Genomic DNA, 18,375 nt, shown 5'->3' on the forward strand with positions numbered 1-18,375 from the left:
TCATACAAAGTCGCTTTCTACCATGAGACGTCATAAGTTATAAAACCTTGTTTACCTTGTGTTTTCTATCATTTCCAGGGTAATTTGCAGCTTCTGCAGAGTTGCTTGGCCGTGTTAAACGGTAAACCCTAAAGCACACTCCGTCCTAAGCCGAGCACTAACCAGACCCTCCTGTCACCTCCCACGAGCTGCCACGTTTCCATGGATCGGTCAGATGGGATTTTCACGGCTCCAGAGGATGACCCCCGTATCGGGCTACCTCCATGTTAGAACAGCACTGTGCTGCAGAGCCCACACTTGGTGTATCCACATGTACCTTTATTTAGTCATTGTACGCTTTCTAGTACGTCACAGATACAATCTCCGTTTTTTTTGGATGAAGTTAAGCAATGAAATGTTCCTTGTGTAATGAAGTGTATTACATAATGCCAACCTTATTTACCTTTGTATGTTACTCTTGGATGATGTTCGAATGGATTAACATTGCCATTAGTATCACGTCGTACTCCTTGTCCAAGTTCCATGTAATGATTATCCATTTGTTTTGTTTTTTTAAGCCTCCGTTATCTTGATTTACTGAACTCTATTTTTTTTATTAAACATTTTCTTAGATATTTCAAGAGCGTTCCAATTTATCTTTTTAAAGTTCTCCGGACATAACGCTAACGCATCAGTATGTATGCCTTAACTTGTAGACTTCTCAAATATTGTAAAATAAACTGTGAATCCAATGATTTTTAATTGACCTCGTCCTGGTGTTCCCTATTGTAGAGTAAATGTGATTTGATTAAGGTGCTGTTGGATTGCCAGTCTTCAGTACATTGAGGTAAGTGGCCGTACAGTGATGTGGATTCATAAGTGTTAAACCTATGATAAAATAGATCGGAGCTTTTTTAAAGGACTCCTGTCATCAGGTCTCTGTCTCTATTTCTGTCACCTCTACCTGTTGGAGCAGATCACAAGGATCCATCACAGCCTTAATCTAGTCAATTAATACATTAATCATTATAAAATCATCTTTTCTTTTATTATGTAAATGAGGCTTGTCACATGGTCAGAGGCAGTGATGTCACCCCTGTTACCCCTCCCTTCTCCTCCCCCTACTCATGTCTGTGTGTAATGTATAGTAAAGCATTGCCAGTGTGTGTGCTGCATCTGCTGACATACTGCATCCTCCTAATACACATGTGTGATACACAGACATCAGCTACACAAGTACCTGACATGTTCTGCTATGACAGTGATGGCGAACCTATGGCACGGGTGCCAGAAGTGGCACTCAGAGCCCTTTCTGTGGGCACCCAGGCCTTCACCCCAGCACCAGCTGCCAGGACTACACGAGATGGTGTGGATAGAGATGGATTATCGTTGGAGCTCCTACTCCGGGAACCCTGATTCTTCCTCTTCAGGGGACCCTGGAAGGAAGCTATAATTCAGCTTTCTCCATCTTTTTCTATTGTATTGGTGTCCTCAGGACGCCAATATGATTGAAACTTGTGAAACAGCTGGGATCAATAGGTTACTACCGAAATTGTCATGTTGGCATTTTTTGCGACACAAAAGTAGGTTTTGTTTGTAGGTTGGGCACTCTAAGTCTAAAAGGTTTGCCATCACTGTGCTATGACATGGCTGCATCCTGGAGCTGTTGTATTTCTCCTATACACACACAGGCTGCAGGTGGCGCCAGCACCAGGAAGCACATGAAGGAGCTATTACACCATTATACATCACATCATATCCATATACAGGCTGTCAGTCATGTGTATAGGAGTATCTCATACACACACAGGCTGCAGGGGGCGTGGCCGCCAGCACCAGGAAGCACATCATTATACAGCCTCACATCATTATACAGGCTGTCAGTCATGCACTGGGGGTGTGGCTGTGCTGCCCACTCATGAATAAGCTGGACAGCTTGAATATGCTAATGACTCATTGGACATTTTGCAGGTCATTTGCATACAGCTTTAGGACCTCATTGCTTAGGTTTACAGGCATGTAGAGGGACAATTAAGGGATAGAGGCAATGCTCTCTAATGGCAGCTTATGAAAATATATTTAGATTAGGAGGTTATTTTACATGACAGGTTCTCTTTAACACAGTTGAGAACTTAAAGGCAACCTGTCACCGGGTAAAATTACATTCCTGGTGACAGGTTCCCTTTAATTACTCAACCGTGTTAATAAAACTTAATATCCTATCATAAAACTTTATCAAGTTACCTGGCTCCCTGCCAGAAGTATTCGGTGAGTCCTGAAGTGCAGCGGCCGCAACCTGTGTCTGTCTCCTTGTGGTGTGGTGTCCCCCAAAGTTAGGCTGCATTTAGACGAACATATGCCCGAGCATATGGCACTTGTATATGGCATACGGTTGTGTAAATTTGGCCTAAGAATGAGAAATTGGGATTTTTGTACTCGCCGTAAAATCTTGTTGCTACATTTAGGGCACTCGCTGTGTTTTTCCCGGGTTGCTGCTTTTGCACTAACTGATCAGCATAGGACTGTGGTGAGGGTATAGCCCACCAAGGCGCAGCCAATGCCTTTTTTTTCTACCTTGTGTCCGTATCCTAGCGGTTGTCTCCCAATGTAGCAACGAGAAATGGACTTTACGGCAAGTCCAGAATTCCCGTTTTTTTTAATTACAAGTTGAAATGCAGGGGTTAGAAAAAAATTCAGCCAGAAACTAAACCAAGTTAAGGGAACCTTTCACCAGAAACTGACCTAATAAACCATTACCAGTATGTTGTCAAGTAGCTTAATAAATGCCACATCAAGTTTCTTTTGTTGCCCGGTGTGGTGGCAGCACCCAGATAATCTACTTTGAAGTGAGATGTAAATTGGTTGTATAAAGTTATGAAGGCAGGGAGGTTAGTGTTGAAGTCAAGCTCTCCCTGCCGCAGCATGCCTCCTCCTATGATTGATAACATGCACCAGACTTCAGTAGATCCAGTTATGAAGTCCCTAGATGCAGGGAAACAAAAAGGACAGCAAATTACAGCAAAGGGAGACATTCTGAGGAGGAAGAGCTTGACTTCAGTGCTGATCTGACTTCAAAGTTGATTTTCTTGATTATATCACCAGACTGGGCCATAAAGGAAACATGGTCTGGATGGTATTTTTCTTCACAGCATCATAACAGTGGTTTATTAGGTCAATTTCTGCTGACAGGTTCTCTTTAAGCCTACTTGACCATTGTGTATCCTCAACCCAGTCACTTTACTAAATTGAACTGAACATCTGAGTAGGCTGGTTGCCAGGATAGGAAGCGATTACTGACCATGTGCATGATCATTACAGCACAAGCGCCTGTCCCTGCACTATACTGGCAGAAGACTCGACCTTATTAGAAATTCATAAACGTTTATGTGATACAAAAGACTTGTGATGCTACATAATATAACACATTACACAATATAGGGGCTCTCTGGAAGTTGAAAAAGATGACTGCTTTCATCCAAATACTGCTCCTCTTCTGACATGGGGAGTGTGCGGTATTGTAACTAATCTCCATTCATTTCTTTACGGCTGAGGTGTGATATCAGTACAGCCATGGTCAGGTGGGGCGCTGTTTTGGAAGAAAGCGGCCATGTTTTATCAACTTGCTGCACACTTGTTCTGCAGTACACGTTACATATGGAGTTTATACAAAAAAGGCCTCTATAATGGATGTTTGGGGGAATAATTAAACTAATGCGCAGCCTCTGTTGTGATTCTCATCTCTGAGAAAGGGTGTGACATAACCTCTTCAGAATTGCATCTAGAAACACAATTCTGGTGTCATATTAAAGGGGAGAATCATGTCTTGCAGGTGAAAATGAAACTGAGATATTTACTGTCCACGGGACGTATTGCAACAGTATGGCACCGTTTCCGTACCGTATCCATATAAAATACAGTGGGCTGGCAGATGATGGATGGCTGCCTATTGGTCGGCTAACAGAATGCACCTCCCACTGGCTCTGGATACTGCATGTATATACAATAGCATATGGTGCACAGCCGCATGCAGCACGCATTTAGCCCATATTTTATACATTCCCATTGACTTCTATGGGCCGTATGGAATGGAAATATGGTGGAAAATAGGACATGCTCTATATTTTTACACGGCTCACTTGCGGCGCGGTGGACAATACGGACATGCACATGGATGGTCATGTTGCAAATTGCATAAGTTCTCAAATACGGCTGTTTTTATACAGTCGTGTGCATGGGGCCTTAAAGTTGCAATAAAAAAAAGTGATTTTTAAATACAGATCTTAGTTCATGACTAACATGAAACAATCTGGTTCTGTTTTACCTAGAAACACAATCCAATATGATTCTCCTCTTCAACCCCTTCAGGACGCAGCTTAAGCTCATGCAGGATCGCGGTGCGCACTGTGTGACAGACACAGAAGCACCAAAGGCTAATCAGCATTATATAAGAATCAATTATCCGGAAGAAAAGAGCATTTTCTGGGACTATTCAAGCCATCTCCCTGCATCAGCTCAACCTGACCTGTGGGTCAGAATGTGCATTTTTAAAAGGTAGGTTTCCTTTAAAGGGATATTCTCATAGTATTTAGGAGATTGCACAGAATATCAAATGTACCTGAGAGATGCATGTCCTACCTCTGGGAGGCCCACGAGTCTTGAGAACAGGAATCCACCTACCAAAAAGAGAGTTGGCCGTGTACATCCAGACATTCCCTATTTTAGTCCTTGGGAGTGTCAAATATAACCAAACATATAGGAGGGGAGGCATCTAGTATTGTCTATGTGCCAGTTTTTTGGCAGCTTAGTTTTTTGTTTTTGCTATATTATATGTCACTGCCACAATTTAGAGGGGTTTTTTTTGTTTGTTGCGCAACTTCTATTTTCCCCAAACTTTTCATTGGCGCATAATAAGACCAACTAAAAGAAAACCTACCAATTCCGAAACCTCTTCATGATGTGGATAACATTTCTAACTCATCTGTTCTTTGTGCGGTGCACCAGGCGCCACAGTATATTATCACAGTGAGAATCACTGTGCGCCAAAAAAAAACAACCAAACATCTTGTGCCAAAAATAATAAATGCCATTCCCCATAGACTTGAAGTGACAGCTGCAGCATATACACGGGCAACTCTCCATATGGGTCTCTCCAATAAGCGATCGGCTGGGTCACCCTTGTTCCTAAGAGTGCAGGCCGCGTACGAAAATTACTTAAAAATGTCCTGATCACTAGAGCCATTTCATGCCGCGTCATTAAGGGGTTAAAACACACCTACATAGATTTAATATCCCTGTGATCATTCCACTCAAAGAATAAAGAATACACGTCATGTAAAAACTAAGCCCACAAGAAAATATCGCAAATGCATTTTTCCACCAATTTCACTGCATTTGGATTTTTTTCCCCCCGCCTCCCAGTACACGGCATGGAATATTAAATACTGTCACTATGAAGTGCATTATGTTACGCGGCACTGTACACGGAAAAATAAAAACATTACAGATATTTGTAGGCGGGGAGTGAAAAATGGAAACGCAAAAAAGAAAAAAGGTAAGGGGTTAAAATAACACCAGAAAAAAAGGAGACTTTAGCATCCAGCCTGCACCTTGCTGCTACCCATCCTTCTAATCACTATTCAGTACCATTGTCTATGATTACTGCCATTCAAGTGCAGCAAGCAGAGGTGTTATACGGCGCCAATACTTATGATAAACACTTCCGATCTGTTGTAACACAATGTAAGAATCAGTGACAGCCATGACACTATATATACTCTCTGTAGTAGCGGGCAGTGCCTACGTCATATCAGCTCCGCCTACACCGCGTCTTGTAGCCCCTCCTGACACGGCAAAGCGTCACTACAAGCGCGACGGGAAGAACGTGACGTCATTGCTGTGCGACGCCAAGTTTCGGTAGTTTGCTTCTGCCGGAAAGAAAAGGTAACATCAAATCGTTAAGGTTTTTGTTTGGAACCGGGTGTAATATAGAGAGATGTTATATATATGTATAGTGGGTCAGACCTGCGCTCCGGTACTGAGGTATCTGTTAGGGTCACATTGCATCACAGGAAAGCTGGGTGAAGACCAGCATGGATGTCAGTACAGCTGTAATCTAGATTTCCATAACTCAGCTTTCCTAGGAGCCTGCATGGGGATGCATTATGTCTCACAGCATTAGGTTGGGTTTTCATTTAGGTTCCGGGTCACATAATCATCACAGAAAGTCAGAAATGATGATATAATACTAAATGTTAGCGATAAATGATGCATCTGGGACATGTCAAGGTCTAGATTGTAAGCTCTTGTGAGCAGGGCTATAATTCCTATTGTCATATATTGTCTATATAGAGGTTTATTATAATGTCCCTTTGCTATAGCTGGTGATTGGATTGTAACATAATTCTGACCTGTCGTTATACCTGTAGGTCACCTGAGCGCATGCATTTTAAGAATTGCGGAGATTGTGAGTCACCATGAACCGGTTACAGCAGGAATATGATGCCTATGCCATTGAGGAACCCAGTGATGAGGAACGTGGCTGCAGCAGGTGAGGACATGTCTTCTAAATTATGTGCCGGCCAAATGTGGACAAACACTGCCCTTGCTGTGCCCCTAGCATTGTAATGTATTCCTTTTCTGTAGCCACTTCCTCAGAATGTCTACCCACACTGTAGCATCGGAGGTTTAAAGGGCATCTACCACCAGGATGAAAGACTTTATGCAAATGAGCCTGAGGGGCTCCATGCTCCATTAACGCCTATGGAGCCTGGAACCCCTCAGGCTCATTTTCATACAGATGCCCTTTAATAGGGATGGGGAAAGCTGTCAGCTCCCTGTATCAGCATTGTATTCAATTTTTTGCATACCTTCAGCCTCCTACAATTCTGTGACTGTCCCACTCTATCCAAGATGGTTGGGAGGTGTTTTATTATCATAAATCAGTGTTTTTCCTAGGATTCACTAGGATGTCCATACAGGCTGGCTTATATCCAAAGAGATCAGTGGGAATATCCTCTAAACCTTTTGTACGTGTAAGGAAATATATATTCTCTCTGCCTTGAATGAATTGAGAGCACCATTGTAGAGGTAATTTTCTAGAAAGGCGTGTATATCAGACTCCTGTTTTTCTCTTGTGTGTTTTGTACTGTATATTCAGGCGGTCCCCTACTTAAGGACACCCGACTTGCAGACAACCCATAGTTACAGACAGACCCCTCTGACCTCTGGTGAAGCTTTCTGGATGCTTTACTATAGTCCCAGACTGCAATGATCAGCTGTAAGGTGTCTGTAATGAAGCTTTATTGATAATCCTTGGTCCCATTACAGCAAAAAATGTTCAAACTCCAATTGTCACTGGGGCCAAATTTTTTATTTTTTTTTGTCTGGATCTACAATTCTAAAATATACAGTTTCGATTTACATACAAATTCATCCTCCAGACCCTATCTTGTACGTAACCCGGGGACTGCCTGTAGTGGCAGTGGTTTCCATAATTGATGTGTAATTTTGTACCCATGTTTAGAAAATCTGGTGGAAGGTTCTATATTTCATATAATAGTGTTGTTTATGCTCAGTTCAGAGAATGTCCGGATTAGTTTCAAAAACCCTAGTTTTTTTAGGAACCCCACAGAGGCCACAACCCTTTGTTCACCATGAACCTGTCATTCACCTGTGGCATGGCTCTTTGGTTCTTTGTTGTAAACCTCTTTGGAACGGAAGTTTTCGTGAGTTTATTTGTGTCTGAGAGTGAACGGCTTGAATTTCTTCTCGGCTTTGAGGTGATTACAGAAGCCGATCAAGGACAAAAAGGGGGTAAGTATCTCCTAAGGAGATACTGGGAGGATGCTTAATTTCCATCTAGGCTGGTGGCAAATGACTGTGGTCAGTCCATGATTTCGCAGACTATATGTGAAAGGACAAAACAAGCCAAACCAATTCTTGAGTGTGCTTGGTTTGCAATCTTTCATCCTTGTGGTAGATGTCCTTTAATGAACATTTCCAGTGAATACGCCATAAGTGTCCAAAATGTGAATGCCCCTTTAAGTGCTAGTTAACTTTAATGGGATTTTATGACCATTTTTCCTTCCTACTTAAAGTTCTGAAGATGAATTGGATGTTCTTCTACATGGAACCCCTGAGCAGAAACGCAAGTTGATCCGTGAATGTCTTACTGGGGAAAGTGAGTCTTCTAGTGAAGATGAATTTGAAAAGGAGATGGAGAAGGAGCTCAGTTCTACTATGAAAACAATGGAGGGGAGATGGCAGAGCCATGGCCCAGGTTTGTGGATCGCATTTGCATAGAAAGGTAACATGAAAATCCATCATGATAAACCAGGGACAATTACTCATAGATCCAGACACAGGGACTGTGGTATCTTCTTATGCTAATCTATATTTTTCTATGGCCTCCTTTCTAAAACCAACTTTTAAAATTATGCTGATGAGTCAGATAGGCTCGGGGGGATGGGGGGGCGGTGTTACCAGAGCCCATTTGTGCTGCAGCTTCACAGGCTGCTACGTTGTCCAGGAGCAACACACACCCACACGGACCAAAACTTTTTCTGCTGCAGTGAGGGTGAGACGGTCTAACAACCTATGAAGACAGAGCAGTGAGGGGTTACAACCTTAAACCCTTTCGGGCTCATTAGGAGGCCATGGATAACAGATATAAGAGGATTACCACAGTCCTGGTGCCTGGATCTATGTGTAAGTGTCCCTGGTTTATCAGGATGGATTTTGATGGTAGATTCCTTTTTAAGGCTCTGTTCATACGTGACCCGTTTTTTCAGAAATGTTCCATTGTTGTTGTATTCTTTTATCTGGTTATATTCCAGTCCCTTGCCTGTATCGTTCACTCATAACATGTCTGCTTAGTGCTCTGTGCTGAACATGCACATCTAAAGGAAATGCTTGAATGAACAATACAGAGATCTTTCTACACCTGGGGCATGAGAAGGGGACTTCCTCCAGGACTCTTTCATCATGGTCCTAGATCAGGATATCTTTTACTGCAGTGAGACAATGGATTTCTCTTTCACAGGATGTTGGGACGCTGATCTAGGGATTTTTTTTATTTTTTTTTTTGCAATGTTTGGAGTCGGAAAATAATTTTTACCTTTTAATGGGTTTTCCCACAAAAGAAAATTCTCATATTACTACATTGTACTAGTATTTGACATATAGAAAGAGAGATGAGACTGATCAGAGATGAGATGCATATTACGCACTGTCAGCGCTGCTACATATCTATTCACATATATGTTCCTGTCACCCCTTCCCCCGGATAACTTATCTGCCTGTATCTTGCAGCATCTCTCTCCTCTATTTGTTGTTTGCTGGCAGGAAGTGAGTGAATATCTGAGCTCTCTCCTGGTTTGCAGGCAGCAGAGAGAGAGGGAGAAACCCTGCCGCACAGCCAGACCCCCCCCCCCAGGTCAGAAATTACATGGTCATGTCTAGGAGCAACTGAAATTGTGTACAGAAGGACTCATAGAGACACGTTGGAATTACCGTATATACTCGTGTATAAGCCGAGTTTTTCAGCACAAAAAATGTGCTGAAAAACGTCCCCTTGGCTTGTACACGAGTCAGTCAGTAAAAATTACTTTAAAAAAAAAAACAAAAAAACTTATATACTCACCCTCCGGTGGCCCCGATGCGCAGCGCTGCTCCCACGATGTCCGCGCGGCTCGTCTTCAGGCATCCGTGCCCATCTTCTGTCTTCAGCAGGGCGCCGCCATTGTTTTTCCCCCGGGCGGCGCCTAGCAGGGGCAGGCTGTATACTACTGGGGGCAGGCTGTATACTACTGGGGGCAGGCTGTATACTACTGGGGGCAGGCTGTATACTGGGGGGGTCTGTGACCAATGCATTTCCCACCCTCGGCTTATACTCGAGTCAATAGGTTTTTAACAGTTTTTGGTGGTAAAATTAGGGGCCTCGGCTCATACTGAGTATATACGGTATATCTGTGAAAGGCTGCATTTTTTGTTAATAACAGTGAATTAGTGTGTTATTTTGTTATCCTCAGTACATATAGGAAACTTGTATTCGTGGGAATACCCCATTAATGGTGGGTGAATTATAAGTAGGACTTGTTGGACCTGTACCTAGATTTAACTTTGTCTGTCTGCAATAAAAATATGATTATACTGGCAACAACAAAGTAGTGTCTCTTTGGACCTTTTTCAGGTAAATTTGCTGCCCAATAAATTTAATTCAAAAACCATTGCAAAAAACTGCAAATCCCTGCTAGTGTCAGACCATTCTGAGAAAATGTGTGTTTCTTAAAGGAAATCTACCATTTTTCTTGATGCATTATGAAGCAAACATACCTTGAGAATGCTGTAGCTACACTGATGCAGGATCATATCTTGTTTAATCCCTGAGCTGAGTGGTTTTGCTGAAAAAACAATAAGAACATTCAGGACCTTGGGAAAGCTGGATTGGTTCAGCCTGCCATTGATAAACACATTACACGGAGCTTTCTGAACAGTCCAGATAGGACTAATCAACCTGACCTGGATCACTGATACACAACTGGTGGGGGATGGTTCAGCGATTGAATTACTTCTGCCTCTCTGGGATAACACGGTGATTACAGCGTCCTCTGGTGCAGTGCATAACTAATTTAAGCGGAGAAGCACCGAGCCAGCCAAACAAGCGAGACAGCCAAACAAGCGAGACAGCTTCATTATCTTAATTTTAAAATAGTTTTTTTCAGCAAAACCACTCAGCTCAGGGATTAAACAAGATATGTTTCTGCATCAGTGTAGCTACAGCATTGTCAAGGTATGTTTGCTTCATAATGCATGAAATGGTAGATTTCCTTTTAGGAAAGTATGAAATGTTTGTAATATGTCAATAGGGTCACTGAAAATAGCTGAGGCAGCTATAAGGTTCAGTTGTTCCTGTTTTATACTAGTTTGCAGTTCTGTTGTAAGACCATATCCTGTCACATTGAGCTCCTGAATAGTATACAGGATGACAACCTGGTCTTATCTGAATTTTCATACATCTTGTGTAGTCTGCCCATAGTGATGCCTATAGTGCCAATATTTCTCACACACCTCTTACATGATTAATATTATCTGATATCAAGAGGTAACAGGACTTCCAGCCTTTTGGGGGTTGTTACAAGTTTTCTGCAGTTAATTAAAGGGGTATTCCCATGAAGGCAAGTTTCTTATATGTACTCAGTATAGCAAAATACTTCATTCTCTAATTCACTGTTATATCTGTAAAATGCTGTCTTTTTGTTAAAGTCCCAACCTGTCTCAGTCCTGCTGTACAAAACTTCAGTTTCCCCTAGATACGACCCTGTAACTTCTGACTTGGGGTTGGACAGCAATCTTGGATGAGATTGTGGAGATGAGTTTCTGTCTCTCTGCTGTGTGGTTGTAGCCCCGCCCCCTGCATGGAGCTCAGAGACACTCAATGATCACTTCCTGCCAGGAGATAGTGAGGAGAGAGAGAGGCTGCAAACGATAAGGAGATAAGTGATCCGGGGAAGGGGGAGGCAGGCACATATCTGTGAGATGTAGCAGAGCTCACACTGTGAAAATCTGTCAGCCTGTAATCTCATGCATCTCTCATCTCTCTCTGTGTTAGTACAATGTCAGAAGTCAGATGAAAGTGTATATACACCTGTACCCTGATAATGTAACCACCTTGTCACCCCACAGACCTAGGTGGGTTATAAAGTGTCTGCTAAGAGGCCCCACCCACACCCTGGGATATTACACTGAGCAGCGGAGGGAATGATAGGAGCTAAAACAGCAAAAACACTGAGTAAAACTATAAAGTTATGGGTTAAGATGATCTTTGTGTTAACATCACTAGGGGATTGAGATGTGAGAATTCTATGTCGTAGGAAAACGCCTTTAAATATTTGCAAAATCAGGTTGATTGGTAAATTAGAACATGTGCTGTGAATCTGGTGGAGTAAATGATTGATAAAGGATTTGTATTCCAGATGCTTCTACAAGCGCTGCCGGGACATCAGCAGAAGGCGGGAGGCCGCAGCAGTATTATGACGATGTGTACTTTGACTCGGACTCTGATGAAGAAGGTAATATGGATTTATTGGTAATGGTATGAGTTGCAGGACATCTCTATTAACATGTCTCTATTATGAAGTGCTATGTATGTGGATGTTCTATCTAAAGAATTTGTTACATCAAAGAGTGTTCCTGGACTTCATGCAGGTTCTCTTTATATGTTCAGAAAGCATGAAAGTCGCTCAAATATCTATCTGGAGCAGAGGTGACACTGTGCCCTCTCTGTAGGCGCTCAAGCCTTCGCCCCAGAACAGAGTTTGCCTGAAAAGACTCAACGCATCCTGATGCAGTGCAAGGCAGGCTATTCTATAGCGACACATCAGGGGCAGCCTGGGAGAGGGCTGGATTATCTTTGTAGTACCTGCTGTGGGCCACACAATGCTTGCTGCTCAGGGGGGCCCTGGAGGGATGCCACAATGATAATCAGAATTTCCTCCAATTTTCAACCGTGTTGGTAACCTCAAGCTGCTGATACGATTCAGGGCACGGTCACACGGTGCGTTTTGGTTGAGTTTTCATTGCGATTTGAAATGCATTACAACTGCTGAGGAGAGGAGATTTGTCTAATTACATTACTGTTAACATTTGCGTTTACAAAACGCAATCTAAACATGGTGTTAACACATACGTTAACCATGCATTAACACTTAAATGTTGTTAACGTGTGCATTAACTTCACGTTTACACTGCGTTTTGTTAACGCAAATGTAACGTACTAAGGCAAATCTCCTCTCCTCAGCTGTTGTAATGCGTTTGAAAACGCAACCAAAACGCGCCGTGTGACCGCACCCTGAAAGCTGTGGCAGATCATTTAGCAATAATGCTGCTTAAATTACCGTGTTGGTACTTCGCGATACAGAAGTGGGTTTTGGATGTTTTTCAGGCACTCATTCTCTAAAAGGTTCACCATCTTCTATATAACTGTAAATATAGTTTACGTAGAAAAAAAAAAGGTAAGAGATGCAGCTGGCTATGTGGACTATATTACTAAATGTACATTTTATCTTCATATTCTCCCAAATTCCACCTTCTGGTTGATTCTAGTAAAATTGTAATCGCTGAACCCTTTGATCTTTAATACTAATTCATTGTTTCAAATTTCTTCTCAGGTGCAGAAAAAGGAACAAAGCAAAATCTGAAACAGAAACCTAAACATAAAGTACTGACTAATGATGACTTGCTGTATGATCCAGAGGAGGACGACCGTGATCAGCAATGGGTAGATGCTAGGAGGAGGAGGTAAGGCTCGGACACAGGTCGTGTCATTGGATTAGATTGGAAGATAATATGATTATAAATTGTTATCACATGTATCCAACAAGCAAGGGGCCGCATCATTGATGTGATGGATGATGCATATGCTACATATTCATTCAGTGTGATTATACACTCACCGGCCACTTTATTAGGTACACCATGCTAGTAACGGGTTGGACCCCCTTTTGCCTTCAGAACTGCCTCAATTCTTCGTGGCATAGATTCATCAGGGTGCTGGAAGCTCCTCAGAGATTTTGGTCCATATTGACATGATGGTATCACACAGTTGCCGCAGATTTGTCGGCTGCACATCCATGATGCGAATCTCCCGTTCCACCACATCCCAAAGATGCTCTATTGGATTGAGATCTGGTGACTGTGGAGGCCATTTGAGTCCAGTGACCTCATTGTCATGTTCAAGAAACCAGTCTGAGATGATTCCAGCTTTATGACATGGCGCATTATCCTGCTGAAAGTAGCCATCAGATGTTGGGTACATTGTGGTCATAAAGGGATGGACATGGTCAGCAACAATACTCAGGTAGGCTGTGGCGTTGCAACGATGCTCAATTGGTACCAAGGGGCCCAAAGAGTGCCAAGAAAATATTCCCCACACCATGACACCACCACCACCAGCCTGAACCGTTGATACAAGGCAGGATGGATCCATGCTTTCATGTTGTTGACGCCAAATTCTGACCCTACCATCCGAATGTCGCAGCAGAAATTGAGACTCCTCAGACCAGGCAACGTTTTTCCAATCTTCTACTGTCCAATTTCGATGAGCTGGTGCAAATTGTAGCCTCAGTTTCCTGTTCTTAGCTGAAAGGAGTGGCACCCGGTGTGGTCTTCTGCTGCTGTAGCCCATCTGCCTGAAAGTTCGACGTACTGTGCGTTCAGAGATGCTCTTCTTCCTACCTTGGTTGTAACGGGTGGTGATTTGAGTCACTGTTGCCTTTCTATCAGCTCGAACCAGTCTGCCCATTCTCCTCTGGCATCAACATTTCCGCCCACAGAACTGCCGCTCACTGGATGTTTTTTCTTTTTCGGACCATTCTCTGTAAACCCTAGAGATGGTTGTGCGTGAAAATCCCAGTAGATCAGCAGTTTCTGAAATACTCAGACCAGCCCTTCTGGCACCAACAACCATGCCACGTTCAAAGGCCTCAAATCACCTTTCTTCCCCATACTGATGCTCGGTTTGAACTGCAGGAGATTGTCTTGACCATGTCTACATGCCTAAATGCACTGAGTTGCCACCATGTGATTGGCTGATTAGAATTTAAGTGTTAACGAGCAGTTGGACAGGTGTACCTAATAAAGTGGCTGGTGAGTGTATTATAGCCAGTTTAGCCTGGTGCCATATTACATTTATATGGCACAATATTCTCCACTGGACGCAATGTTTAGAAGGAACCTGTCACCAGGGACATAATTTTCACTAAAGACAGGTTACAGAAGCTTATTACAGCTGCAGTGCAAATAAACCTTTCTGCTTTCTCTAAGAACCACCAAATGTTTGAACCAAAAAGTGGCAAAAAGTAAATTCTAATAAGTATTACAAATATAATCTTTATTAATCACAATGAAGTAACATATAAAATACATGCAATAATGAGTGGACCAAAAGACAAGGGTTAAAAAGTGACTTGTAAGCGAGTAATAGCCAAGGAAAAGAGGCTTAAAGGTAGGTTGTACAATCCATAGTAAGATGAGGCATACGGACAAGACAAAAGAAAAGAAAGGTTATGTATTCACATAGCCAAATCTATAGCCTAGAGGAGGTAGTAAATATACCATACCACAGGATAAAAAGTACAAGCCACGGACCCCTGAGCCAGGGGTGCACAACGCCCGCCGACCATCAGGTTACAGCCCCCCCCCCCCTGCTGCCTGCAGATTCTAGTGCAGCAGGCCCGATATTTCATTCCGTTTTTGCCGCGATTCGCGGCAAACGCGGTATATAACTGTGCAATAAGCGCACAGCACTGCAGGACTGTCCCTGCTGAATGGAGGGGAAGCTGAAGGACCTGTGATGTCATCATCACGTGACCCTCCGGCTTCTCCCCTATATACCCTCCTTCAAGACAGAGCTGCTCAGTGCTCACAGTGAGGTACCAGGAGGAGGGGGAGCAGCAGGGGGGACACCAAGAACTGGGGGCACTAGGGGGGAGAGACAACCTTGGGGGTCTAGGTGTCTGTGGAGGGGGGACAGTATTATAGCAGCTATATTCTTGTACATGGGGGGGGGGGCAGTATTATAGCAGAAAAAAGGCTACAATTGGCCCTGTGCAGCAGATAAGTATGAATACCTGGTTTGTTTGCAGGGAGGGCACAATACTGGGGTCTACCAGAGCCCCTGCGTGCAGCCAGTTATTAGCAATTACCTGCTGCATGGGTTCAGACAATTTTTCACAATCATTAATATTGTCTTGTTTGTGCCCTGTATTGTAGTCTACTCTGAGGTCTATGTTACTTATTATACAAATACAGAATTATGCAGTTGTGGTTTCTGGGGGATATTTAGTCTGTACTATGGTTTTTGGCGCATCTAGGGTTTTTGTTAATAGTGCGGCCCCCTGAATGGTAGCGGCATGACAATGCAGCCCTTGGGCCGCGTCACAAGGGATCTAATTTTCACTATAGAAAGGCAGATTTGCACTGCAGCTGTAACGGACTTCTGTAACCTGTCTATTTTCTATTGTAACACAATTATATTGTAATGCAAATACAACTTACCTTGCATCCTGACAGAATCCTCTGTGTAGTCCCAGGGGTTGGGCATTGGTTTGGAGGCATTTATAAAATGATGTGACTTTTCTATGCTGCAGACTCCTGGCCCCCACCATTGTGCTCCTGTACAGCTCCTTCAGGGGTCACAAATTGCTGAGGTTACATCAGTGGGAGAGGGTGGAGCTATACAGAAGCATAAAGGTGGGGGCTGAGAGCTGAGGAGTCTGCAGCACTGACAAGTCACATGTTGTTTTTTTTTAAATGCATCCAAACCAAAGCCCAACCCCTGGGACTACACAGATGATTCTGTCAGGATGCAAGGTAAGTTGTATTTGCATTACAATATAATTGGGTTACAATAGAAAATAGGTTACAGAAGTCCATTACAGCTGCAGTGCAAATCTGCCTTTCTATAGTGAAAATTAGATCCCTGGTGACAGGCTCCCTTTAAAAGAAAATTTGTATTTCATTTATGTGGGAAGAAACTGACTATTATTTTGTTTACTCAGATTTTGTATTGAGGTAATGGCTTCATTTATTATTGGGGTACAGGGTGGGGTAATGCACGTCTTTGGATCAGGGATGTGGGGCTGATATTGGTGATCACTAATAAATCTAATCTGTCTCTCCTATTTCTAGTTACACAAATATCTCTAAACCAAGGAAATCCCAGAACCAGGCGAGCAAAAAAAAACCTCTCCCCAGTAGTGATGCCATATTAAACTGCCCGGCGTGTATGACCACCCTTTGCTTGGATTGCCAGAGGTATGTACACGTATAATGTGTATTAGTGGGATGGATATATGTTCTATTCTGGCTGAATACATGTGATGTGCTTTTCTATTCCTTTTGCAGGCACGAATCTTACAGGACCCAGTACAGAGCCATGTTTGTCATGAACTGCACCGTCAACAAGGCAGAAGTTTTAAAATTCCCAGAACAGCCCATAAAGGGCAGACGGAGGGAGAGAAAGAAGATGAAGACTCCCCCTGCGAATACAGCGATGGAGACGCAGAGTACAGACGTCTACCACCCGGTCATGTGCAGCGAGTGCTCCACGGAAGTGGCCGTCTACGACAAAGAGGAAGTCTACCACTTCTTCAATGTGTTAGCCAGCCACAACTAGGACGGCAGGGACTTCCTCTGCTCGTCGTGTTGCACAGCACTTGCGGTTTTAATTTTGTTTTGTTTTTTCTTTTATAATTTCGTTTTTGTGTTGTGTGTTTTTTTTTTTAATGTTCCCGATGACGAAAGTCCAATGGACATTACGTGGATTTTTATCCCAGGAGGGATTGCAAAGAGAAATGGAGACATTGACATGTATATTTTTTTTTTGGTAAATCATTCCATAGACTCAGAGCTTTAGTCCCTGCAGGGGTTAATGGCATTAAACACCTTGTACCTGTAATCTACAATACTTTCCTTTACAATGTGTTAGTCTGTGCTCTGGATCCTTAAGGGGCGATTTATCATCAAGGGTCTGAGGTAAAACTGCTATAGTTGCCCATGGAAACCAATCAGTTTAGCTTTAATTTTAAAAACTGTTGTGGGAAAATGAAAGCTGTGCTCTGATTGGTTGCCATGGTCAACTAGAACAGTTCTGCTCTAAAAGACTTGTGATGAATCTCCCCCATAATCTTAATTTATTTTCCTTCAGATCGGTTCAAGTCTTCACATTTAAAATGTGGAATTTGTAACTATAATCTCTCTTAGGCAATGGGTATCAAACTCCTTTTCACCAGGGGCCACATGGTAGGAAACCTACCATTTTGAGAATGCTGTAGCTACACTGATGCAGGATCTTGGTTAATCCCTGAGTTGAGTGGTTTTGCTGAAAAAAACATTCAGGACCTTGGGAAAGCTGGGTCAGGCTGGGTGACATAAACATATTACACAAGGGAGCTTGTAATTACAAATGTAGGTTAGTCAAGACATGACTAATCGACCGGAGCTGGATCACTCATACACAGCAGCTGGTGAATGGTGCAGCAATTGATTATTCTGCCTTCAGGCAAAACCCAGACTTATCCTCTCCTGCAGTGAATAACTAATGTGCTAGGAGAAGTGCCGAAGCAGCCATAGGAGTGACAGAGCTTCATTATTATAATGTTATATCTGTTTTATCAGAAAAAAAAAACTGCATCAGTGTAGCTACAGCATTCTCAAGGTATGTTTGCTAGTAGGTTTCCTAGTTGCTCCCTGAGATGAGCAGAACAGCCGATCACGGAGACCCCCTCTGATCAGCAAGTTATGCCCTATTTCGCAGGAAAAACCCTTTTAAAAGGGACGGACGTAATTTTAACAGTTAATAAATGTATCTACCCTAGCTGTTTAGTAGTGACATTTATC

At 42.9% G+C, this 18,375-nt stretch overlaps 2 protein-coding genes across 3 annotated transcripts in view; both read left to right on the forward strand.

Moving 5' to 3' along the window:
* SNX6 (sorting nexin 6) overlaps positions 1–741 on the forward strand; it is a 35,667-nt gene extending 34,926 nt beyond the window's left edge. The window contains exon 14 of the mRNA XM_072115519.1: positions 79–741. Within this exon, the coding sequence (XP_071971620.1) occupies positions 79–132 (54 nt within the window). The 3' untranslated portion in view covers positions 133–741. The remainder of the gene's footprint in view (positions 1–78) is intronic.
* Positions 742–4,388: 3,647 nt separating this feature from the next.
* Positions 4,389–17,434, forward strand: EAPP (E2F associated phosphoprotein). Of its 2 annotated transcripts, none has more exons than XM_072115521.1 (7): positions 4,389–4,530; positions 6,405–6,526; positions 8,076–8,257; positions 11,952–12,047; positions 13,146–13,275; positions 16,666–16,791; positions 16,882–17,434. In XM_072115521.1, exons 2-7 carry the CDS (start codon positions 6,453–6,455, stop codon positions 17,150–17,152), a joined length of 879 nt encoding a protein of 292 aa, XP_071971622.1. In that variant the 5' UTR covers positions 4,389–4,530; positions 6,405–6,452; the 3' UTR covers positions 17,153–17,434. The 2 variants fall into 2 exon arrangements, with proteins under 2 accessions (XP_071971622.1, XP_071971621.1); XM_072115520.1 differs by lacking the exon at positions 4,389–4,530 and adding an exon at positions 5,776–5,919.
* Positions 17,435–18,375: the final 941 nt, after the last annotated feature.

The sequence above is a fragment of the Engystomops pustulosus genome, chromosome 7 (assembly GCF_040894005.1).
Source record: "Engystomops pustulosus chromosome 7, aEngPut4.maternal, whole genome shotgun sequence".
NCBI classification, from domain to species: domain Eukaryota; kingdom Metazoa; phylum Chordata; class Amphibia; order Anura; family Leptodactylidae; genus Engystomops; species Engystomops pustulosus.

Excerpts from the sequence above, each read along its gene's own strand:
- EAPP (XM_072115521.1), top strand. The coding sequence starts at position 6,453 with ATGAACCGGTTACAGCAGGAATATGATGCCTATGCCATTGAGGAACCC. Across the intron at positions 12,048-13,145 it reads CTCGGACTCTGATGAAGAAG|GTGCAGAAAAAGGAACAAAG; the intron begins GTAATATGGATT and ends ATTTCTTCTCAG. Across the intron at positions 16,792-16,881 it reads CTTTGCTTGGATTGCCAGAG|GCACGAATCTTACAGGACCC; the intron begins GTATGTACACGT and ends TTCCTTTTGCAG.